This window comes from Emiliania huxleyi (assembly GCF_000372725.1).
Source record: "Emiliania huxleyi CCMP1516 unplaced genomic scaffold EMIHUscaffold_240, whole genome shotgun sequence".
NCBI classification, from domain to species: domain Eukaryota; phylum Haptophyta; order Isochrysidales; family Noelaerhabdaceae; genus Emiliania; species Emiliania huxleyi.
In genome coordinates, this window is record NW_005200249.1 from 160,490 (window position 1) to 182,876 (window position 22,387).

At 68.2% G+C, this 22,387-nt stretch overlaps 3 protein-coding genes across 3 annotated transcripts; 2 read left to right on the forward strand and 1 right to left on the reverse strand.

Annotated features, from left to right (window-relative positions):
• Nucleotides 1-927: 927 nt before the first annotated feature.
• Nucleotides 928-4,507, reverse strand: EMIHUDRAFT_469014 (hypothetical protein). Its single transcript, XM_005778688.1, has 13 exons — nucleotides 4,268-4,507; nucleotides 3,961-4,187; nucleotides 3,665-3,755; nucleotides 3,505-3,578; nucleotides 3,316-3,401; nucleotides 2,976-3,110; nucleotides 2,547-2,601; nucleotides 2,262-2,349; nucleotides 1,950-2,025; nucleotides 1,795-1,881; nucleotides 1,737-1,741; nucleotides 1,465-1,588; nucleotides 928-1,255 (listed from the first exon to the last, which is right to left on the reverse strand). The coding sequence occupies exons 1-13, from the start codon at nucleotides 4,408-4,410 to the stop codon at nucleotides 1,112-1,114; spliced, it is 1,335 nt and encodes a 444-aa protein (XP_005778745.1). The 5' UTR covers nucleotides 4,411-4,507; the 3' UTR covers nucleotides 928-1,111.
• A 2,015-nt stretch (nucleotides 4,508-6,522) lies between these two features.
• On the forward strand, nucleotides 6,523-9,754 carry EMIHUDRAFT_115097 (hypothetical protein; the record flags this gene model as incomplete). Its single annotated transcript, XM_005778689.1, has 8 exons — nucleotides 6,523-6,985; nucleotides 7,027-7,088; nucleotides 7,298-7,498; nucleotides 7,650-8,072; nucleotides 8,216-8,323; nucleotides 8,361-8,467; nucleotides 8,934-9,507; nucleotides 9,599-9,754. 8 exons carry the CDS (start codon nucleotides 6,523-6,525, stop codon nucleotides 9,752-9,754), a joined length of 2,094 nt encoding a protein of 697 aa, XP_005778746.1.
• Nucleotides 9,755-19,831: 10,077 nt separating this feature from the next.
• Nucleotides 19,832-21,201, forward strand: EMIHUDRAFT_73582 (hypothetical protein; the record flags this gene model as incomplete). The annotated part of the gene is made up of 4 exons (XM_005778690.1): nucleotides 19,832-20,432; nucleotides 20,485-20,586; nucleotides 20,652-20,759; nucleotides 20,870-21,201. 4 exons carry the CDS (start codon nucleotides 19,832-19,834, stop codon nucleotides 21,199-21,201), a joined length of 1,143 nt encoding a protein of 380 aa, XP_005778747.1.
• Nucleotides 21,202-22,387: the final 1,186 nt, after the last annotated feature.

Sequence of the window (22,387 nt, forward strand, 5' to 3'; positions counted from 1 at the left end):
GGCGACGCTGCAACGGCGACGCTGCAGCGGCGGCGACGCTGCTGCGATGGGGTACTGTAGCCCTTAGCTGCTGGACAGCACCTTGTGCAGTGGCAATGTCCACTGACTCATGGCACCAGCCTTGTGCCATGAGCGCTGTGGTCAGTTGCGCTTTGTGCGCCGGTGACGCTGCAGCAGCGACGCTGCTGCAGCAGCGACGCTGCTGCGGTGCACTGGTGCTGCACCTGCACAGCACCTTGGTGCACAGTGGCAATGACTCCCGGCACTTGATGTCCTCAAATGTCCACAGAGAGTATACTGGTTGTGCTCAGGTTGTGCTACATCAACAGGGTGCAACTGAGGCTGCAACTAAGGGATGAAACAGCTTTGCAACTGCTGCCCAACTTTTGTTGTATGTTGATGGGCTGCAACTGCATCCACCTGCCACCTTGGACACCTCGATACCTCAGACGCCTCTTGACAACACTCGACACCCGCTCGACACCCGCTCGACACCCTCGACACCCTCGACACCCTCGACACCCTCGACACCCCTCGACACCCCTCGACACTCCTCGACACGGACAAGCATGGTTTCAGCCTCGACAGGCCTCGACAGGCCTCGACAGGCCTCGACAGGCCTCGACACCTCTATCCCTCGACAGCAGCTCGACACCCTCGACACCGGGCCTCGACACCTCGACACCAGGGCTCAGATATAGACTCGCGCATCTTAGGATGCTCGAGCATACCGAGGACAGCGAGCGTCTAAGTAGGAGGCCTACTAGACGCACTCTAATCCAGAGACGCATTCGGTAAACAAAGATGGGGGGGTCGCCCCCCCAGACGAGAGGGGGGGCGGCGTCTCGCGAGACGGACACGGGAGAAACGACGTGCGCGTCTACACTACGGCTTAGCCGTAGGTAACTCACAAATAAAAGTGTGCGTGATACGGCTTACGCGCGGCTTTTTCACGTGTTGCCCGCTTCGCGACCCGCCCCGCCACGCCGTCTAGCACGCCGAAGGAAGAGTCGAGGTGAACTGATGAAGCCTCTTATGTGCGGCAACACCTCGCGAGCTTCACACGCCCGATCGTTCCCGCGCGCGCGACGGCGCCCTCGCCCGCACGCTCTCAATGAAACACAGCATCAGCGGGCCGAATCGGCCGGTAGCTTGGCTGCGGCGTTCGAAAGACGAAGAAGGCCGTGGCGAGCGCAGTGAAGGCGACGGCCTGCATCCCGGTGAGCGCCGGCCCAAACGACGAGTACATGCGCATCTGCCGCCGGGAAGGTGCGGGTGTGGAGGCGAGGGGCGGACGGGGGGGGGGGAGGGGACGGGGGAGGAGGCGCCTGGAAGAGGATGCCGACAGCGAACGGGCAGAGCATCTCGCCTGCAGCGCGGAGAGGGGCGGTGACCCCTCTCTCTGCCGCAGCCGGAGGGCTGCGCCTCCCTCAGTGCACCTGCCGACGCCATCAGCTGGAGGACCGCCAGCCGCTGCGGCGTCATCTCGACGCGCAGCTCGGCGGGGAGGGAGACGAGCGCGGGGAAGATTGAGGAGACGCCGACGCCCAGGCTGAGGGCCGCGGCCAGCAGGGCGCCCTCGCTCGTGCTGGGGGAGGGGGGGGGAGGGGGTGACGGAGAGGCAGGAGGCGGGACGGAGGGAGGGAGGCGGAAGGGGCAGGAGCGGGGGGGGGGGGAGGGGGGGAGCGAAGCGGTGGGCGAGTGGCGGCGCTGTGCCGCCGCACGCGCCGCCGCACCGCGCCTGCAGAAGAGGAGGCTGCCGATGGAGCAGAGCGCGATGTTGAGCAGCAGCACCGGCCACGCCGACTTGACGAAACTCGAACCGACCGCCCAAGCGACGCGGCCGGCCGACATAGATGTCCAGTAGTTCGAGGTCATCACCTGCGGCGCCGCCGGACGTGCCGTGGACGCGCCCCTCGTGTCCGCGGCAATGTGCGGGCCCTCCTCACCGCCATCCGCTCGTCTGCCAGCCCGCACCATCGCACGCCGTACGGCGACAGCCACGTGGCTGCCGTGTGCTCGCACCTGCAGGGAGGCTCCGAGGAAGGTCCGAGAAGGGGCCGAGAAGGGCCACGCCGCCGCGGTGGGATTGCACCCGTTGGCGAAGAAGCCAATCACGCCCGCCGCCGCGATGAGCACCGCCGCCCTCCTCCCCTCGCTTCCGCCGCCTGCCAAGCTTCCGCCCAGGCTAGCCCTGCTTCCTCCGCGCGAGTCAGGAGAGGCTCCGCCCAGCCGCGCCTGTCCACAAATACACGCCTCACACGCCGGCCTGCACGCCGCGCGGCTGATCGCGCCGCCGCCCAGCCGCCTCCTCCTCCCCCAGCTTCCCCCTCGCGTCGGGCGTGCCGCCTGCAGAAGAGGCACAGAGATCGTGCAGAGGTGCGGGGGAAGGGCGGGAGAAGGCGCCCGGTCGGCGCGCCGCCCTCGTCCCCATATCCCTCGTCCCCGCCGCCGCTGTCGCCGGTCGAGGCCACGCCTGCGAGCAGGCTCGGAGAAGGCTCAGAGGAAAGCTTCGGGGGACCGCCCTCGCCGGTCGAAGGGCGCACCGGCGCGGCTCTGCCCCTTGGGGAGCAGCTCGGACGGCTCCGACTCGGAGCTCACCTTGTGGGGAGGTCAGAGAAGGGTGAGGGAGTCGGGAGAAGGGCTTCGAGGAGGCGGAGAGAAGGCTGCGACTCCTGAGCGCTGACTGACTGCGTCGAGCTGCAGCCTCGGCCCCTCTCGGCTCCTCTCGGCTCCTCTCGGCTCCTCTCGGGCTCCTCTCGGGCTCCTCTCGGGCTCCTCTCGGCTCCTCTCGGGCTCCTCTCGGCTCCTCTCGGCTCCTCTCGGGCTCCTCTCGGGCTCCTCTCGGCTCCTCTCGGCTCCTCTCGGCTCCTCTCGGCTCCTCTCGGCTCCTCTCGGCTCCTCTCGGCTCCTCTCGGCTCCTCTCGGCTCCTCTCGGCTCCTCTCGGGCTCCTCTCGGCTACTCTCGAGCTCACTGCGTCGAGCTCGGCGGTGGAGCGCGAGGCGGCGCTGCTCTTCCGCTCCGGCGCCGGAGAGGGCGTGCAAGAGAGGGCGGCGGCGGCGAGGATTGCGGCGGCGGCGAGGGTGTGGAAGGCAGGCCACACGGTTGCCTGCAGCGGGGAGGTGAGGGTCGGGTGGAGCGAGCGAGCGGCGGGCGGGTGGAGCGAGGGGCGTCGGCAGGGAGGGCTGCTGCGGCAGGGAGGGCTGCTGGGGGAGGGAGGCTGCAAGAGGGAGGCAGGGGCAGGCGACGGGATGCGAGGCAAGGGGCTGCGAAGGGGAAGGGGGCGTGTGCGGTGCGGCGGGGGTCGGTGTCGCCTCGAGGTAGTGCAGCGAGGCGGCAACCAGGATTGGCGTCACGAAGGCGCCGCCCGTGAAGAAGACGTTGACGACGGCGACGGCGCCTAGTCAGCCGACCAGTGAGTTGAAGGGCGCCGGCCGTGAAGCGGACTCTGGCTCACGGGGAGGGGGAGAGGGGGTGGGGGGGGGTGGGGGGGCGGGCGGCACCCCGCTGCCGCCCCGCGTCGGACCGCCACAGCCAGAGCGTGAGCATGATGCAGGCAGAGTCTGTGAAGCCGTACCTGCAGCGGCGAGCCCGTGTGAGTGTGGACGGCGGCGGAGAGGGGGGGCGGGGGGGGGGGGGGGGGGCAGAGGGCGGGGTCCGCACGGGACGCCCGAGGCTGCGACCACGAAGCGGAGCGCGTCCGCCGACGTTGTGAACCCGATCACGGCGCACGAGGCGGCGCTCGTCGCCAGCCCTGCGCCGGAGGGCACACGGGTCAGTCTAACCCTAACCCTGACCCTGACCCTAACCCTCAACCCGAACCCGAACCCTGCGCCGGAGGGCACACGGGTCAGTCCGAGGCGCCGGCCTCCTCCTCGGCCACGCCGGGCTGGTGCGGGGTGCTGCGAGGGCCCGCTGCCGGCAGAGGCGTGTGCGAGGCTGCGCGTCTTGCGGCGGACTATAGGCCGCGCCGACAGCCATGGCAGCGTGCGGCCGCAGCATCAGCGGAGCAGACAGGGCGCCGCGCGCCGCCGAGGCGGAGATGCGCTCGGCGTACCACGCCCACAGAACCGTGCCGAAGAGCTTGGCCAGCCGGTTGGCGAGAACCGCCGTCCCGAGTTGGCCGGGGCTCAGATGGGTCGTGCGGTGAAAGGTCTCGAGCGAAGGACCAAACGCACCGACCATCCTGCGAGGGCAGGGCAGCGAGAGGTGACGGGCCAAGCTCGCTGCCTCTCCTGCCAGCGACAGGCCTCTCACGCAGCGCACCCGCCGTTGATGGCCATCGTGCTGCAGTAGAGAGCCGTGACAATCCTCGGAGAGCAGCTCGAGAGCCCGGCGGCGTCAGACGGCCGCGGAGCCTCCTCGAGCAGCGATACGACCTGCTCGTCCTCGTCCTTGCGCTCAGACATCTTCGGGGACCAGTCAAGCTACGCGGTGACAGGCAAGGGGGAGGGCCTGGACGCGAGAGGCTCCAGCCCGGGCCGCCACACGCACACAGAAGCGAACTTGCACCACTTCCTTTTCTTTTTCTCCCCTTCTTAGCGAGTTCTAGGGCACGGTGCGGGCCCCTGCCGTCTGCCTCAGCCTCCCAGGCGCAGCGGCGGCGCCCGAGGGCTTCACCTCGTCGAGCGCCCTTTCGTGGTTCACGGATGGGATGTCGACGTCGACGTGTCGTTCTTACCGTCGAGCGTCGTGGTGCTCACCCAGGGCGTCGCCATCCTCGCGCTGCATGACCGGTCCTCGGCGACGCGCAGCGCGGCCGTGTTGTCGATCTTGATGATGGTCGGGCCCTTGGGCTTGTATAGCCGAGCGGAGTCCGAAAGGCCGACCGAGCATGCCCCCGCAGCTTCCAGCTACCTAACCTAACCTAAAGCAGCTAACGCTCGGAGCTAACCCTCGGAGAGAGAACCGTGGTATGGCCTTGCGAACGCGCACCCCCCAGGGTCAGGGCTCTCTTGGGTTTGCCCGCAGCCCGTCCCCGAGCATCTGGCCCGCTGGGTGCGCTTCTTAGCTCCCCGCTCCCCGAGGGCGGTGGCGGAGACGGGTGCGGCGAGGAGGGGAGCGGGGGGGGGGAGGGGGGGAGAGGAAGAAAGGAGGTTTGACGGGTGGGAGCGAACACCACCCTTCCGGGATTTCCGTGCCAGCAATAATAATAATAATTACCCCCCCCCCCCCTCCGCAAAAGAAAAGCGAAGCCAAGGCCGTTTCGCGTAAACGGCGTCGAAAAGCCCGCCGGGTTTGATCGACAATCGCGAGATTGACCGCCGTTGACCAGAGAATCGACGGCAGCATACAAACGATGTGCCAGGCTTGCGCGGCGCTCGCGCCGCGCCGGCTGGCCCATCGAGCGCGCTCTCTGGCGCTGTCCGGGCCACGCGCGGCGCCGCGCGTGCCGCGCGCCACTCGCCGTGGCAGGCAGTTCAGCGCCAAAGCCGCCTCGCCAACACCGCACACAGCACCAGGAGGCTGCCCACCAAGCAGCAGAGTGCTGCACCGGCATGCAGCGGAGGCTGTGGCGCTGCAGCGCCGTCTCCCCGCCCTGTCCACGGAGCAGGCGCGCGGCGGCACGGCCCTCCACCAGTCGCAGGAGGTGCGCACCTCCCAGAGGAAGCACCAGATGCTCCCTCAGCACACGCAGCTTTGCGCAGCGCAGCGCACGGGCCACGCCACGCAAAGCCGACCCTCAGTCTGCCCGAGAGGCTGTCTGCGGAAGGCCTGGCAAGCGCGCGCCCGCCTCCTCCGCGGCCATGCCCTCCGCCCGGGCGAGCGAGCAACAAAGAGCGCCATACACAGGCCCCTCTTTTCTACACTAGCACGGCGTACCTTCTCTTGAACAAGTTATTTAGGACCACCCCCCTACCGCCGCCCAGTACGTGCTCCGCAGCTGAGCCCACGCACCCCACAGCAGCTCAGGGACACAATGAGCTCGCATACGAGTGCTGGTAAGCACAGCTCGACGCGTACTCGAATGCTGCCACTGTCATTCTAGCCGGCGAGCGGCGGCGTCACCGCGTCGACTCTCGCATCGCGATGAGACGCACTGCTTGCCCAGACGCGCGCCTTGGCGCGCTCCTGTGGTGCAGGAGGAAGGCCAGCGGTCGTGCTGCGCAGGCAGGCCCGGCCGTCTGGCTGAAGGGAGCAGCAGCTGGCGCTCAACAGCAGCGCTGGCGAGCAGCGCAGCCACACCACACTCCCGCCAAGCCACGTGTCATTTCCCGCCAAGATTTGGCGCCAAAATGGCACTCTAGTGTCCACCTAGCCACGTGGTCGCGGCCTGAAGCTCCAAGCTTCTGGGAGTGAGGTCCCACATCACAGGGCTCCATTTGGCTCAGTTGGAGGCACCGTCCAATCGTTCGCCGATGTCCGGAACCGGGGTGGTCCTAAATAACTTGTTCAAGAGAAGGAGCACTTGGAGCACTTGGAGAGCAGTCGGCAACCTCACATCCAGGGCCGGTGAGCTGAGAAGGTAAAGTTTTTGCCGCTCGCGCTTCTTCCACCACGTCTCTCGCGACGTTCCGCCAATGCCAATGCAGGATCAGTCCCCCACTGGCATCTTCTACCTCGCCGTCAACTTCATCCTCGGCGCCGGCGTGCTCGGCTTGCCGCACGCCGTCGCCGCGGCCGGCATCGCAGCCTCTGCCTTGTCGCTCGTCGTCGTCGCCGCGCTTTCGCTCCTGACGTGTTCGTGGCTGCTCGAGGCGGGAGACCGGGCCAACGCGGTGCAGAACCACGTCTCGAGCAAGGTGGTCCACCCCCTCACGCCGCACGAAGTTGTCGTGCGGCACGCCGACGGTGGCCAGTCGCTTCTCGAGCCAGCGGCGCCCTTCCACCGCCGCGACCGCGCAAACTCGAGGGACGGCGCGCCGCGCTCGCACTCGAGGGAGCGCACTCCGCGCTCCGCCCTCGTCGCCGCCCGCCTCTCCGCGCCGCTCACCGAGCCGCTCATCGGCGGTGCTACCTCGCAGCTGGAAGGCCTCCCTGTCGGTGCCGTCGGCGTCTCTTCACACGGCATGCTGTGTGACCAGGCGCCCCCTCGCAGCTGGACGAGTACCGCGCCGCCTACCGCTGGTGGGGGGGAGGCTTTTCGGTCGGCGCGAGGGACTCGCAGCTCAAGGCGAGACACTTCCGATACATTTCCGAGACACTTCCGAGCACTTATCGCTTCCATACCCTTCCATACCCTGGGGCTTGCAAGACACGTCCTAGACACGTGCTCAGCTCGCAGCAAGGGCCGTCCGCCCGCTCCTCGCCCGTGGGGGGACCCGCCCCCCCCCCCCCCCCGCGCCCGTCCCGCAGGCCCTCCGCCCGCTCCTCGTCTGGGAGCCGCAGCGCCACCGCGAGCTGCAGCCGCTCCAGCTCCTCCCTCCTCCGCCTCCGATTGACGTCCCCCAGACCGTCGGCAGCCCCGCCACCTCCGCCGCATCGCTCGACCCGGCGGGCGCCTCCGCGCCGCTCCGCAGGTCCGCCTCCTCCCCGGCGGAGCTGGCGTGCTGCGAGGTCTCGAGGTCTCGAGGTCTCCTCTCAGCGCCTCTCCTCTGCTCAGGTCGGGATCCTTCTCGGTCGACCTCGCCGCAGCCCTCAAGGCGCAGCGGGCGAGTGCGGCACGTCGAGAGGACACGCCCAGGACATGTCCGGGACGCGTCTCTAGGCGGAGGTGCAGCAGGCGAGCGCGGAGGCGAGCGCGGCAGGTGCAGTCGGGGCTGGCGGCTACTCCTGCACCAACTGGGCCATCCCTCGGCTCGGCGACCTCTTCGGCGAGGCGGCGCGATCGCCCTTCGCGCCGCGGCGCGAGCCGCTCTACAGCCCTCCGCCCTTCAGCCCCGGCGCCGGCTGCTCGAGCGGCGCGTCGTCGGCGCTCGGCTCGCCTTACCGGCAGCCGCCGCCGCCCGCTGCCCGCTCGCACCAGCCGGGCGGTGCAGCACCGGCCCCGCTGCTCGAGCCGCTGCTTCCGCAGGGCGGGGGAGGAGGGGGAGGAGGGGGGGGAGGGGGCGACGTCGAGGCGGCGCGCGGCGCAAAGGGGTGCGGCGCGGGTCCTGACTGGAGCACTCCTGCGGACATCTCTGCGCTCGAGGTGGGCACTTCCTAGACACTTCCTAGACACGTCCTAGACACGTCCTAGACACGTCCTCTGCGCTCGAGGTGGGCGCCCCTCCGCACGCGCCTCGGCTGTGAAGGAGAGCTCACCTGAGCCCCCACTCGGGCCCGCGCGAGCAGGTCGCCCAGCTCTGCACCCTCTTCCTCGGCTGGAGGTCGCGCGCAGCTTGGATCGGCGCCGTCTGCTCGCTGCACCTGGCGCACCCACACGCGCCCTCTGCGCCGCCCGTGTACGGCGTCTCTTCACGGCGGCCGCTGCGAGCAGGCGGCGATGTGGACCTGCTGCGCCATCTGGGTTGCAACGGCGCACGCCTCGCTCGGCTACCCGCCCAGCCTCGACCCGACCGCCTCTCCTGGCCCGCTCCTCGCCCTGTGCGCCTCCGTCCTGCTGCCGCTCTGCGCGCTGCAGGCGGGAGGGCGGCGGATCCCCCGCTGCCTCGGGACGCGTCCACGACACGTCCGCAAGCTGCCTCTGCAGGCGAGGGGCTCCGGCTCGACCGCGCACGTGCAGGGCCAGCTTGCCGTCGCCACCCTCGGCACCGCCCTCCTGGCCGGAAGTCGATCCCTCGCACCTCCCGGACACGTCGTGGACGTGTCCCGTAGGCACCCTCCTCCTGATGGTTGCGACGCTCGCGTCTGCGCTCGCCCTCGCCGCCGCCGACCCCTCCGCGCCGCGCCTCTTTGCCTCGCCGCGCACCCGGCGCTCCTCCGCCCAGCCGCATGACACGCCCATGGCACGACACGTCCACGACACGCCCGCCTCACGCGGCACTCCCCCGAGCCTGATGGCACGCCCATGACCATGGTCCCCCCCCCCCCCCCGGCCCCCTCCCCGCAGGCACTCCGGCTCCGTCCAGCCGCTCGTCGACCTGCAGGGCTACAGCGGCGCGCTGCCAACCTTCCTCTTCTCGCACATTGTCCAGCAGTCCGTCCCCTCGCTCCGCCGCGCCGCCGCGGCGCCCGAAGCGACGCGCGCTGCGCTCAGCGGCGCGCTGGCGGCGTGCTGCGCGCTCTACCTGCTCCTCGGCTGCCTCGCCGCCTCCTACTTTGGACCCGACACCGCCCCGCTCGTGACGCTCAACTTTGAGCTCTTCACGGGCGGCGCGCCCGCAGGCACGGCGCGCCCGCTCTGGGCGCGTGTCGTGGCGGGCTGGGTGACGCTGCTGCCGCTCCTCACGACGACCGCCGCCTTCCCGCTCTTCAACGGCGTACTGGCCGCCAACCTCGTGCACGCTCTACCACCCAAGCTCGCGACGCCCACCGTCGCCGCCGCGCTCTGCGCGCTGCCGCCGCTGCTGCTAACCGGCGCCGTCACCGACACGACCTTCCTCTTCCAGCTCTGCGGCCTCTCGGGGTTCGCCATCGTCTTCTTCGTGCCCGCGGCGCTGCAGCACGCCTCGCTGCGCGCCTCAGTGGCGCGCTGGGGCGAGGCGGGCCGCGCGCCACGCCTTCTTCAGCGCATTGTCCGAGCGTCGCGTGAGCCTTGCGTTGCTCTCTCCTTAGGCGGGCCGCGACACGCCCCACTCGACTTGCTTCTCGGGCGCGAGGCCGGTCCTCGCCGTCGTCGCCCTCGGCGGCGCAGCCTTTGCCCAAAACGCGTGGACGCTGCTCCTCCGGCCTCTCCTCGCCAGCCTCGTCGGCGCGGCGCCCGGCCTCTGAGGCCTCACCACGGCACGCCTACCCAGAACCACCCGAAAAAAGGACTGGGTCCGCGTTTCGACCGACCCCGCCGCGCCGCTGCACTCGTCGGGCCGGTCATCTGCACTCATCAACACACACTCTCACTCACCATCGACCGAACGAAGCCTCTGCACACGGCGTCAGACTAGAGGTGGTTAAAACTCCCTTTAGTTCTCTCTCATAAAATCTCTGTAGAGCTGTAGTGTGTAGAGCTCTACATCCGCCGCGCGGGACGAAGCGCCTCCCTCCGTTGTAGCTTGAGTAGAGCATCGTATATGTACGGGGTGTGGAGGGTGAGTTGACCAGAGGTTGTGCGCTGGGCCCTCCTGCTCGGCTCCAGCAAGTAGACAAGTGTTGAAGCCTCTGCACACGGCGTCAGACTAGAGGTGGTTAAAACTCCCTTTGTCCTCTCTCATAAAATCTCTAACGCTACCGCATGGCCGAGCAGCGAGCAGTAACTAACCATTCGTGTTGAATTGCCTTATCCGTTATCGACAAACGGATTTTAAGAGTGTTGGTGAGAGTGTGAACTCAAACCTACTTCCTGACCGTAGCCTGACCGTCCTTACGGTGGCCGGAGCACCACCCACTAGCTGCATGATCACCGGCCGGTCACCTGGTCACCGATCACCGGCCTTTGGAGAGTTCTCTCAGGACTCCTTATTCAGGGGGTGATCGGTGATCGAAATGCGGCGGCACGTAACGTCGAAAACAAGGACGCGACTGCCGCCCCCCACCTTACCAGGTACTCGAGTAGGCCATCGCTTTGCTGAGAGATCAGGCGCCTGACTGGCGACAGTGAGCGTCTCCTACTTATGGATTGCGCTCGAGGTCCGAGGAGCGCAAGAGCGCGCCGCAGGCGAAGCGATTTTTTGGGCGGCAGGCTCTTCCAGTTTATCTTGTGATCACGCTCGAGCCTGTGAATAGGCCCCGGAGGCCTCAACCCTCAACTAAAGGGTTGAGGGGGGGTCTCAACCGTCAACCAGATGGTTGAGGGGGGGCCTCAACCCTCAACCCCTCAACCACCCCTCTGGGTAGAATCTAATGGCGTTTAAAAGCCCGTCTTGTCCTTTCGCCTGCGGACGGATGACGCACGCGGCGCCATGACAGCCCCACCGCTCCGCGCAGCACACTCCACGTAGCACACTCTCGCCGTGAGCGCGGTGTGTTGGGGCTATTGTGCTTGTAGCGGGGGCGAGCGCGGCGAAGGTCCAATCCACACTAGCACATCTGTCTGCTCCGCTCATGGCGCGTGGGATTGTGGTAACTGGTGTGCTGAGCGTGTGACCGAATCGCGTACACCGGCCTCCACACGTGCCTCCTTTTGTTTTTTCAAAACTCAAAGCGCGGGATAAGGGTAGACAGGGCATGATAGTGGTTCGTCGTTCGTGCGTCGGTCGCGTACCGGGGGAGGGAGCGACACGCCCGCCGGCGATAACCCGCGGTCTGCGCCCCGCATGTCAAATTCTTCTCAGTCGAATGCGAGCCAGTTCGCTCGCGACGCCGACGCCGACGCCGCCGCCGGCACTACCGCGGCGGCCGGTCGAGCGGCCGCCCCGGCCAGCGGCCGTATCGAGCCTGCCCGTCGCGAAGGTGCGGACCTCACACGCCCGACCGGCCGCCCGCGCCGCGCCCATGTCCGGCTCTCGAAGCCCAGCGCCACGCCGCTACGACTCCCGTCGCGACGACTCCCGTGCTCGCTCGTGGCGCAGGCGATCGACTCCTGACTTCCACTGAGCGGATGGGCGCGTTCCCGCCGCGACCCGGTACTCTCGAACGACTTTTGAGGGCAAAAGGTGCCGCCCGAGCCCAATCCCGCCGCCCGCCGCCCGAGATCAGCTGCCACCGGCCAGCGCGCGCGCGGAGACCTGCCGCGAGCGCCTCCGTGGCCCTAGCTGGGGTGATTAGCAAGCGCCTCGGCAATTTGGATTCGCGCCTCGGGCTTTTCCGCGCGCGTGATCAGTCTCGCGTTATCTCCTTTTTTAGGCGCCTGTTTTCGGCCTCTGAAGAGCACCGTCGAGGCGTCGATGCTCGCCTCCACGCCCACGCCTCCGCGATTGGGGCGCCTTGTCGACGGGATCAATTGTGATTCCGGGCGTATTTTTCTGGTATCTTACTCGCACGTCGGCGACTCTTAGTCGCTTCTCCGTGCCACGAGGCGCCTCTGTACTGTGTCCGTGGGGCGAGATCCGAACTAACATTCGGGAACATTTCAGTAAGATATCAGAAAAATGCGCGTTCACTCACAATTCATGTGTATATGAACGGTGCCGACGGGTTTGGCGAGCAGCGAAGCCGTCCAGGCGTAGCAACGCGACGGTTTCGGAGGCCGAGGGCTCCTTAGGGGACCCCTAGGCTTAAAAGGGTGGGCCCTGGGGCGCCTGCGGCTTAAACGGCTTAAAACTTGCCATGGCAAGTTTTAAGAGCTGCTGGGCCGCCAATTCCTTAAACGGTCTTAAACGCTTAAACGGTGCGGGAGAGCTCCCGAGGTCGATGGTCCGGGAGGCTCCCGGTAGACGCCGTAGGCCGGGAAGCTGGCTACAGTCAGCCAGCACGCGTCCCCTATGCGAGTATGGCTCCTGTCAGTGCACCAGACTTACAGATGTGTCTTCAGAGGCGGGTTTGTGCCTAATAACGGCAGTATTGGAGAAAACGGCGCGGAAAACCCAGCGAGAGCCGAGACGCATGCCGGCGAGGCCGATTTTCTTAAACGGTCTTAAAAGAGGGACCCCCCGTGCCTGCAATCTCTTAAATGGCAAGTTAAGCCCCCAAACCTCCTCGTTTCTTAAAAGGTCTTAAAAAAATTCGGCCCTCTAGGGGTCCCCTAAGGAGGGCTCCGAAAGAGAGCCTCCCGAGCGAGGCCGGCGCGGTCACGGTGCCGTGGATGCCACCGACGTCGCCGGAGCGGCACTCCCGGGGCGCCACTCCCTCGCCCGGTCAGGGGGGGGCAACCACAGCCCGCCTCACCGTCCGTGGAGCTTCCGTGGTCCGCTGCTCCGGCTTCGATTTTCGACCCTCCCGAGGCTGCTAGAGCAGCCCGGCGGAGCCTCCCGGATGCATCGGCACACCGTCGTCCAGAACGCCGGCGCACGCGCTGCCCAGTGACCGAGCGGGTTGGCCCCGACTAGGGGCGGCCCCAGCCGGGCGGAGAAGACCATCCCACTCGCGGTGCGTCGCACCGGCCGGTCCGGTTTTCGGCTTGAGCGGGTCGTGAGACGGCCGCGAGAGCGAGCACCGCGGTCACAGTGCCGTGGAGCCGGCCGGCCAGCTCGCAGCCATGCCGCTGGTGCGCCACGCCCGCCTCCCGCCCGGTTGCTCCAACCACAGCCCGCCTCACCGTCCGTGAAGCTTCTGGGGCCCGCCGGTGCCGTCGTCTGGAGAGGTATCGGCGGGCAACATCGAAATCTCGGTGGGTCAGCATTGACTCCAGCGGCCCCTCACATCCCGTAGGGACGGCGGACGAGCCGGCCAGCGAGGGGGCGGATCGGTCCTATATAGTAGCGGGCCCAGCCGCGCGGAGAAGACCACCGAGCTCGAAACACGTCGCCGCGGCCGGCCGTTTCGCAAGCCGGAGCGGGTCGCCAGACACCCGCGAGAGCCAGCAGCTAGAGCGCCGTCGTAGCCGCAGATCGAGTCGAGGAGCTTGATGTCCACGGTAGCAGTTGTTGAGAGCGATAGCGCGGTGCGTGTAGAGGCGTCGATTGAGGGCTCTCTTTCGAAACGCGACGGGTACGGCATGACAACTGCCAGCACAGTTTTACGCCGGCCAGCGGGAGAGCATAACAGGGAGCCGGCGACCCGTACGCTTTGCGCGTGGCGACCGGTGGCTGTCTGGAGCTTGTGCGAGCTGGGCCGACGCGTGGCCGAGCCGAGAGGACCAGCGAGCGACCACGTTGGCGATGAAGATTGGCGGCCGGCGCCTCGTCGCCAGACGTCACAGCGGCGTGGACGTAGGAGTGTGCGGCGACGGGTACCGGCCATTCCGGCCCGGTGTGGCCGGCAGCTGCCTAGCGCTAGCCTTTGGCCGGCGCCGCGGTGAGGAATGCGTCTCGCCGCCGTGGCGGCGGTCGGCAGGTGCGAGCGTGATGGCCATCGTGTGGCCGAGTCCGTCGCAAGATTTTTAAAACCTTTTCTCGTACAGACAAGGTAAGGTGCTGTACCGCGTTGGTGTCCAGTCCGAGCCTGGCTGTTCTTCACCTTTCTACCTACCTACCTGTACTCTATGACTAATAGGGCGTAGCCCCCACAACCCCCACCGCCGGCCGGGGGCGCAGGCCGATCGGAGAGATCCAAGTCATTGAGAGATTTTACTTTCCAAAAGATCGACGACACACAAAAATGAATTTAGCCTCAGGCTCGGAGCGGCTTCACTGGGACCACCCTATCTGTGGACTGTGCGTCTCCCCGCCGTTCCGCCAAAACGCGCGAGCGCAGCGCCGAAGCGCCGCGTCACAACGCAATCCCGCATTGTGGTCATGCAACGTGCCAAGCGCGCGGAAACGGAGACAGCGCCACCATGTGGCCTACCCCAGTACAACCCCGACGGACAGCGACTTTCAAAATTACCATTTCACCCACTAACCGAACCCAGGGGGTTACGACACGCCCTCGTCACTTCCCTCGGCCGGGGGACACATCGAGCTCAAGGAGTCACACGCGCGCGCATATCGCACATCACGAGAGATAAACTAATCGATGCACTCGCTCTCTTTTCTCGTGGCAAAGAAATCGCGACGCTCAGGAGCTGTCATGCCCCACAGCTTGAAAATTGGGTGCGGCGCGGCCCGCTCCTTGCACCTTGGAGATACATGTATCCGGACCCGCCACCGGGTGTAGTGTTCGATGTCTCATTTCGGCCAAAAGAAGAAAGCCGCGCGCCCGAACGCCCGCCGGAACGCCGGTTTGCCACACAATGTGGGCCGAGATCAACCGTATCCCAAACCGAGCGGCTGGGACAACTGGGGCGTCGGGCGGTGGCGACCGAGTAAGTGATGGAGTGTTGAAACTCGGGCAAGACGCACTATCGACCACTGTGTGCTTGATCCGGCGGTACCGGGTATATTTTTGGGCTATCTCTCCTCAAAAACGATGTCAAGCGCCCACTCGCAGCCAGCCGCGCCGCGCCCCTGGGCGCTCCCCGCTGCGGCGCGCCGCCCGCGCGCGGGTTGCCCGGGCGAGCGACCGCCACCACTCGCCCCTCAGCACCCTCTGCCCGCGCACGGCCGACGCGCAAGCCCGCGGTCGCGCGCGAGCCGTCGCTTTGCGCACGCCGCCGTCTACCCGCGCTCGCTCGCGAACGAGTCCGGTGACCCTATATTCCGAGCAGCGGAGGTGTGCTTGCACCCCCTTCCCAAGGCACATGCACTTTGGAGGGAGAAAGTGGCCATTGCGGCGGCCGCAATCTCACATTAGGCACCTCACCCCCAGCAGGCGCGTTCTCGGGGTGCTGCTCCTGCACAGGTTTTGCGGCCGCCCCGAGAGGGGGAGCGGCCGCTCCTCCGCACCATCGGCCCACGGCATCCTGGGCGGCGTCGGCGCCGCCCCAACGGCCGGCTCGGGCGCTTGCCGCCCCGCCTCGGCTACACTTTGCCGCGGCGATCCACCGGTGCGCCGCCGCACCGCGCGCCTCCCCGGAGCCTCTGTACGGCGCGATGAGCCGCCTCGGCTGCCGCCGTGGTTGCGCCGGCGCCCCTCCCGCACGGCGCGACGCGACCGCAGCCGCGTGCGTGGTCTCACTCACCTCTCCCGCCCGCGCGTCCGCCTCTCAGACCCGCGCCTCCCCTTTCCCAGGCGCCATCACCGGCACGGCCGCCGCCGCCCGTGCGGCACCCGCGGCACCTCCCGCCCCCCCTGGCGATGCTGGCCGCTACCCCGCCGCCGTAGCTACCCTCCCCACCGCTGGTGCACCGCCTCCGCCGCCCCCCTCGGCGCTTCGCCCGTGATTTTGCCGCCTCCTCCACCACCACCCGTCTAAGCTTCCGCCCGCCTTCTCGCCACCGCCGTCCGCGCCACCTCAGCCGCCCTCCCCGGCGCTGCACCGGCGCTGCAGTGCCGTCGGCGCCGCCGCCCGTGCCGCCTCGGCCTCTGCGCCTCCAACCTCGCCGCGTCCGCAGCGGTTCCGCCCTCGGCGCCTCCCACCTCTCACCCGCCAGGTCGAACTTCCGCCGACGATGGTGCCACCGCTGCCGCCCCCCCGCTCGAGCCTCGGCCGCCGCACCCCGCCGTCCGCGCCCCGCCGCCACCCCCTCCGTCACGGCACACGCCGGCACCACCGCTACTACCGCTGGCTCCGCCCTAGACGCCGCCGACCGCTCGCAAGAGCGGCGAGCCCGGGGCCGACACCCCTCTGTTAGGTGACGGTCGACGGCTCCTTTCGAGGCTTTGTGGCCCTTTAAGAGGGCACCAGCAGCTTGGGGGGTGCGCGCTGGATGGCCGGCGCGGTGGAGCAGCGGCGCGGAGCCGGGGGTTCGACGTGCGGCCGTCGGTGGCGCGACACGCGGCCTCCGGTAGCGATTCGCCGCGGCTCCGGCGGTGCGATTTTTGTGCGTTTTCGAAGGCTGTGGGCGGGATAAGGCCGGCTAGACCGGCCCTGGTGTGCCCTAGTGTGTTCCCTTACACCCCTGGCCCGGGAGCAGTAGCGCGGTGCGCGTCCCGAGGGCGTAGGGGCTCAAAAAACAATTGATCAAGTTTTCAGCCACTTAGAGGATAGAGCACACAGTGGAGCCACTATCATGATAGTGGCTCGTCGATAGTGCGTCAGGTCGTACCGGGACGCGGGAGGCGGGAGCGACTCGCGCCATGCGCGCGTAATAAGACGCCGCTGCGCAGCACGGCGGCCTGGCCCGCGCGGCGCGCTCATGCTGCGCCTACGGAGCCCGTCGCTGGGCGGCGCCGGCGGGGATACGCGCCGCAGGGACCGAAAAGGTGGGCGAACGCCGTTCGACGCACGCACGACCAGCAGCCCGGAGGAGCGACTCGCGCCAGCGCCGCTGCGCAGCACGGCGGCCTGGCCCGCGCGGCGCGCTCGCCCCGCACCTAGGGAGGCGCCGGCGGAGCGGCGCTGGCGGAGAGAGGCGCCGCCTGCATATTCGACCGAGACTCGGGTCACGGCCGGGAGAGCGACGGGGCTGGTTGACGGCCACCGGCGACCTAGCACGGCGCTGCGCGCCTTAGAGCCGCCGCCGAGAGCCGCCGCCGGCTGCGTCGCGACTGCCGCCGCGCGGCTCGCGGCGGTGGACCCAGCATCTCCGCTCGGCGCCGCCTGACCGCGGTCCAGAAAGAAAGAAAGAAACCAAACCCCGGGGAGGGATGGGAGGACGGCACGCCGCCACCACACAGGACTTTAAGGGGAGGGGTGTGGTGCGCTAGCCGTCGCCCACCCTTGGGGCGCGAACATATTTTTATGATTATGTCGTTACGTATGTGCCGGGCCGGCCCAGTTTCTTAAAAGTAAGCGGAAAAGACAGTTCCGGCGACCAGTTCCGGCGTTCGATCCCGTGGTCGAGAAGGCGTGATAGCTACCGTCGCCGCGCCGGAGGCGGGCAAGCCCGAGGGCGCACCTCTGGCTTTGCGTCTCCATGCGAGAAAAAGAATGACATGTGTGGAAACCGGTCAGGCCGGGCGGTCTCGTTGGCTTTCGTTGGCATAACCGCGGAGGGCGCCCTGTAGGTCGCCAGACCAAACCGCGCCGGCCTGGCCATGCCCGCATAGTGGACATTGACGGGTCCGGTCGGTTCCGCGCACGCTCGTCGCCCGGATCGGCTGCGCCGCGCCGCTCTCTGCGGCCTCTCGAGCGGAGTCGGCGCACACGCGGCACGGCGAAGGAGGGCGCGATCCGCCACCGGTTCTTCGGCCGTCTGCCTCGGCGCACGACCCGCGGGGCACGTGCGCGCCTCGAGAAGCTCCGCCGCCCCGCCCGGCGCTGCCCACCCGCCTTCTGTGGCACCCGCCGACGCGCAGGCGCTCGCGCCGGGTGCGGCTGCTCGGCGACGTCGAGCGTGGTGCCCGACGGCTCAGGAGCCTTCTACCATCAACCACTACCACGGCTGCCACCGTCGGCGCCTTCGCTCGAGCTCTCCGAGGCCGCGTTCTGACCTCGTGCCGCGGCTGTCGTCGCTGCAGCAGCGACGAGGGCCGCGGCAAGGGGTGCAGCGGCGACGGGCGGGGCGGAGAGGCGCGGCCAGCTACCGGGCCGTTGCCCCCGCCCACCGCGTCGGGCCCCTGCACCCGGAGGCGGCTTGCGGCAGCCTTCCCGTGTCTCCGTTTGATGCGCGCCGGCGGCCTCCTCGCTCCTGCACGGCGGGTCCGGGGAGAGTCAAGAGAGCGAGGGCAGTGCTGATGGCCGTCGTCCCGAGCACGTATGTATGTGTCTAACAAAAGCTCAGAGTATTTTTGGCAACAAATCGTAATGACTCTTGACTGATGCACGCGTCTCGCGTGTCCGTGTGGGGTGTCAAAAAAATGCACACAAAAGCCGTCCCGCCACCGCCCTTCTCGCCGCCTCTGCCGCAGTGGCTGCCGCCTTTTCAGTGGCCCTCGCCACCGCCGCCGCCGCCGCCGCTGCCGAGAGCGTGGTTGGCGCCGACTGAGGGTTAAGGGGCGGAGGGGGGAGTCAAAAGGGGGGGGGGCGGGGGGGGCGGGGGGGGGGGGGCAAGCAATGCCGGTACCCACAAGGCGCAGGCACATGCGCGGCCATAGCTCCGGCAGCGGGTACGCATAATGTTTTGCCGCCCAATGGTTGCTCTCCTTCGGGTTCAGCTGATGTGCTTCGGAGAGAGAGGCTCCGAAATGCTCGGACCGCGGCGAGCGCACTTGGTACGTGCCTCCCGGCTGGAAGAGGTAGGTGTGGTAAGTCAGAGCCCTCGCCGGACTGGATATGTCGGAGCCCCCGCCAGCGGGATACGCCAGCACGTATCCTAGGACGTGAGCGGAGCCCGACCGCCACGCCGCCACAGCCGTGGAGACGTGCACACTCCCATGCTCGCCCATTAGGTAGGAAACGGTGCCGTTGCTGATGATCTCCCGCATGGAGATAGCAAGCTGCATGGTCAGTTGTTTCACGCTCCTCGCAACATCAGCATTGTCCACCATGTCAGGGTTGCACAGGAACTCAATGGCGTGCACCACGAGGTCCATAACTTGGTCCATAGGCGGCTTCACAAAGTTCGCTGGAGGGAGGGACGACGTAGGAGTCAAGAAAGCCCGTACGTCCGTGGTGCAGATTTGGTGCATGATGTTGAGCACCATGATGATTGAGGGGGGGCAGCCAAAGAGACCACCTCGCAAGTAGCACATGTCGTGCAGTGCGGCTGCGAGAAGGGTGTCATCGCCGAGCAGGACGTCTCCAGCGCAGGTGCGTATCGCTGCAAGTGCTGCGACCGTAACTTGAGATACCTTCACGGCGACCTCGATGCCCGCGCAAGCCGTGTGGACACGCCATGCCGCGACGAGCGCGTGTGACGCGCCATAGCGGAAGAGACTCCAGCGGGCGCCCGCGCCCATAAACGTCACCGCGATGCATGCCGTGCAGTGCTGCATCAGATGGGGATTGGAATCCGCCTCCGCCGCGCCCCACATCGCCGAGATGACGGTGCCGGGCTCTTTGGCTGCTAGTGTGGCGGCCAGTGTGTAGCATATTTGCGGCAGCTGGATTTCATGCTGATCCAGATGCGCATACTCCATGCCCCGGGCCGAGGCTGCCAGAGCTCAATCAGCCGCCCGGACGACCGATTCGTTTCACCGCCCGCCGCGAGTCTTCGAATCGTGGGAGTTAGTAACCGGACCATTCCAGAACTTGCGCGTGTCTGGCTGGCAATCTGCCAGCCAGCCAGCCAGCCCGAGCATGTCTCGAGAAGGGGGGGGGGATTGGGCGGGGGGGACGTCCCGGGTGCGCGGTGGGGCGGGGGGCCTCCCCCCCCACCCCCAGGGGCCCGGCCCGCGCGCCCCCGCCCCGTCCCCGCACCCGGCCCCCACCCATGCCTGGCTGGCTGGCTGGCTGGCAGGGGGGGGTCTGGTTAACTCCCCGTACTTACCCGGGTACCGCTCGCTGAAGCACCTATGGGCGTCGTGGTGGTCGGCAGCGCGAACGTCGACCTCGTCACCAACGCGCCGCGCTTTGCCGAGCCGGGCGAGACGCTGATGGCAACCCAGTTCGAGCAGCTGTTCGGCGGCAAGGGTGCTAACCAGGCGGTGGCCGCCTCACTCCTCGGCAGCTCTGTGTTCATGGTGGCCAAGCTGGGAACGGACAGCCTTGGGGAGGCCTCCATCGCCAATTTTCACTCCCTCGGCGTCGACACCTCGCACGTCACCACCACCGGCGCCGCCGCCAGCGGCGTGGCGCAGATCACGGTCGCCGCGAGCGGCCAGAACCAGATCCTCATCGTGCCGGGCGCAAACGGCGAGCTCTGCGCCGCCGACATCGACGCGGCGGCGCCCGCCTTTGCGGCCTCGCGCGTCCTGCTCACCCAGCTCGAGGTGCCCGTGCCGGCCACGCTGGCCGCGCTCAAGGCGGGTCGCGCCGCCGGCCTGACGACCGTCTTCAACTCGGCTCCGGCGCCGACCGAGCCTCTGCCGGACGAGCTGTACCCGCTGTGCGACGTGGTCTGCCCCAATGAGACGGAGACTGCGCTGCTGACGGGCGAGACGGCCCTAGCGAGGAGTGGCCACCTCCTCCTCCCCTCCCCGCGACGCTTCCGGGAGCCTTCCTGCAGGCATGCCGACCGACACGATCGAGGAGTGCGAGGCTGCGGCGCGTGCCATCCTGGCAAAGGGGTCCGGCGCGGTGGTGATGACGCTCGGCGGGAGAGGCCGCCGTGCTCGTGCTGCCTGGCCCGCCGGCTGCGGACAGCGTCTCTCCACAGGGGTCTGCTGCGAATAGGCTGCATGCTCGTGCTGCCTGGCCAGCCGGCGACGCACGTGCAGGTGCCGCCCCACCTCCGCGCCGAGAGCGTCGCCGACACGACTGGCGCGGGGGACGGGTTCCTCGGTGAGCAAGCCTGTACTCAGCACGCAACCCCACGCCTCGTCCACGATAGCGCCCCGCCCACGCCACCAGCCCGCGCCAGGCTACCCCCAGCCCTCACCCGCCCGCGCCAGGCGCGCTCGCTCACCTTATGGCCTCGTGCGGCAAGCCACTCGCGGAGGCGCTGCCCGGGGCTGTCCACGTCGCGTCCATCTCGGTGCAGCGGCGGGGCGCGCAGTCCTCGTACCCGCTCGCCGCCGAGCTGCCGCCGGACATCTTCGGAGTCGAAGCCGGAGACGGCGAGCCCAAGGCGGCCCCTGCGCCGCTCGCCAAGCAGCAAGCCGAGGCCGCGCCGCGCCGGTCGCACCACCGCTCCAGGCTCGCTGCGGCGGCCGGCTGGCACGCGGTGGACACGCTCGTCACGTCTGGCATGGTGCTCGGGGTGGGCACGGGTGGCGCGGCCTAGAGCTGAGCCTTCTATCCTCAGCTCCTCCCCGCGGCGTCCTAGACCGTCCTGCAGCTCTTCCCCAGACGCGTTCTACGTTGTTCGTGCGCAGCGCAGGCGGAGCTAGGCCAGCCCTGCCCAGGACCGGCCAGCCCCGACTCGCAGGTTCGACGGTCGGCTTCGTGCTCGAGCGGCTCGCCGAGCGAATCAAGAGCGGCGAGCTGTCCGGCATCAGCGCGGTGCCAACCTCGGACAAGACCGAGGCGGAGCTGCACCGGCTTGGCATCCCCTGCCTCAAGGCTAGGCACTTTCTAGACGCCTTCTAGACGCTCTCCTAGACGGCTGGCATCCCCTGCCTCGAGGCTGCCCAATCCTCTGCCTCATGGCGGGGGGCGGTCCGCTCTCTGCCGTCGCACCCCTCCCTCCTCCCGCCCACAGGCCGAGAGCACCGCCTCGATCGACCTTGCGATCGGGTCGGCCGACGCCGTCGACCGGGACCGCAACGTCGTCAAGGGCGGCAAGGGAAGCCTTGCTGCGGAGAGAGGCTCGTCCAGGAGGTGATGGCGCACTCACGTTCTGCTGCTGTGAGCAGGTGCGCTCCTGCGCGAGAAGCTGGTGCAAGACGCGGCGAAGAAGATGGTCCGCCGACGCAGCGAAGATGGTCCCGCTGTGCTGTGCGTCTCTTTTCACGCTTGCGGGTGTGAGCAGGTGGTGTGCGTGGACGAGTCCAAGCTCTGCGACAGGGTGGGGCGCCTCGTACCCGGCCCAGACGTCGCCAGAGCTCACCCGAGGTCGCCCGAGTAGGTGGGCACCTCGTACCCGATCCCGGTCGAGATCACCCCCACCTTTGCACAGCGAACCGTGCGGCGGATAGCGGCGCTGCCGCCGCTCGCCGGCTGCAACGCGCGGATCCGGAAGGGTAGCGCGCCCGCGGGGCTGCCCGGCGCCAACGACAGCCTGATGCCCTTCACGACGGACAATGGCGTGGCCTCGTCGCTGGTGCAGCAACCTGTGGAGCGCGCCTCTTCACATGTGGCCGTGAACAGGCAACCTGATCGTCGACATCGACCTCAAGGCCCCGCTCGCTGACCCGGCCGCGGCGGCGGAGCAGCTCACAAAGGCGGTGGGCGTGCTCGAGCACGGCCTCTTCCTTGCGCGCGAGTCGACGGTCGTGTTTGTCGCGAAGATTGACGGGAGTGTGGCGCAG

Coding starts and splice junctions, on each gene's coding strand:
- EMIHUDRAFT_469014 (XM_005778688.1), bottom strand. CDS start 4,410: ATGTCTGAGCGCAAGGACGAGGACGAGCAGGTCGTATCGCTGCTCGAG. Junction 4,188..4,267: donor ACGATGGCCATCAACGGCGG/GTGCGCTGCGTG, acceptor CTGCCCTCGCAG/GATGGTCGGTGCGTTTGGTC. Junction 2,350..2,546: donor CAAGGGGCAGAGCCGCGCCG/GTGCGCCCTTCG, acceptor CCTCTTCTGCAG/GCGGCACGCCCGACGCGAGG.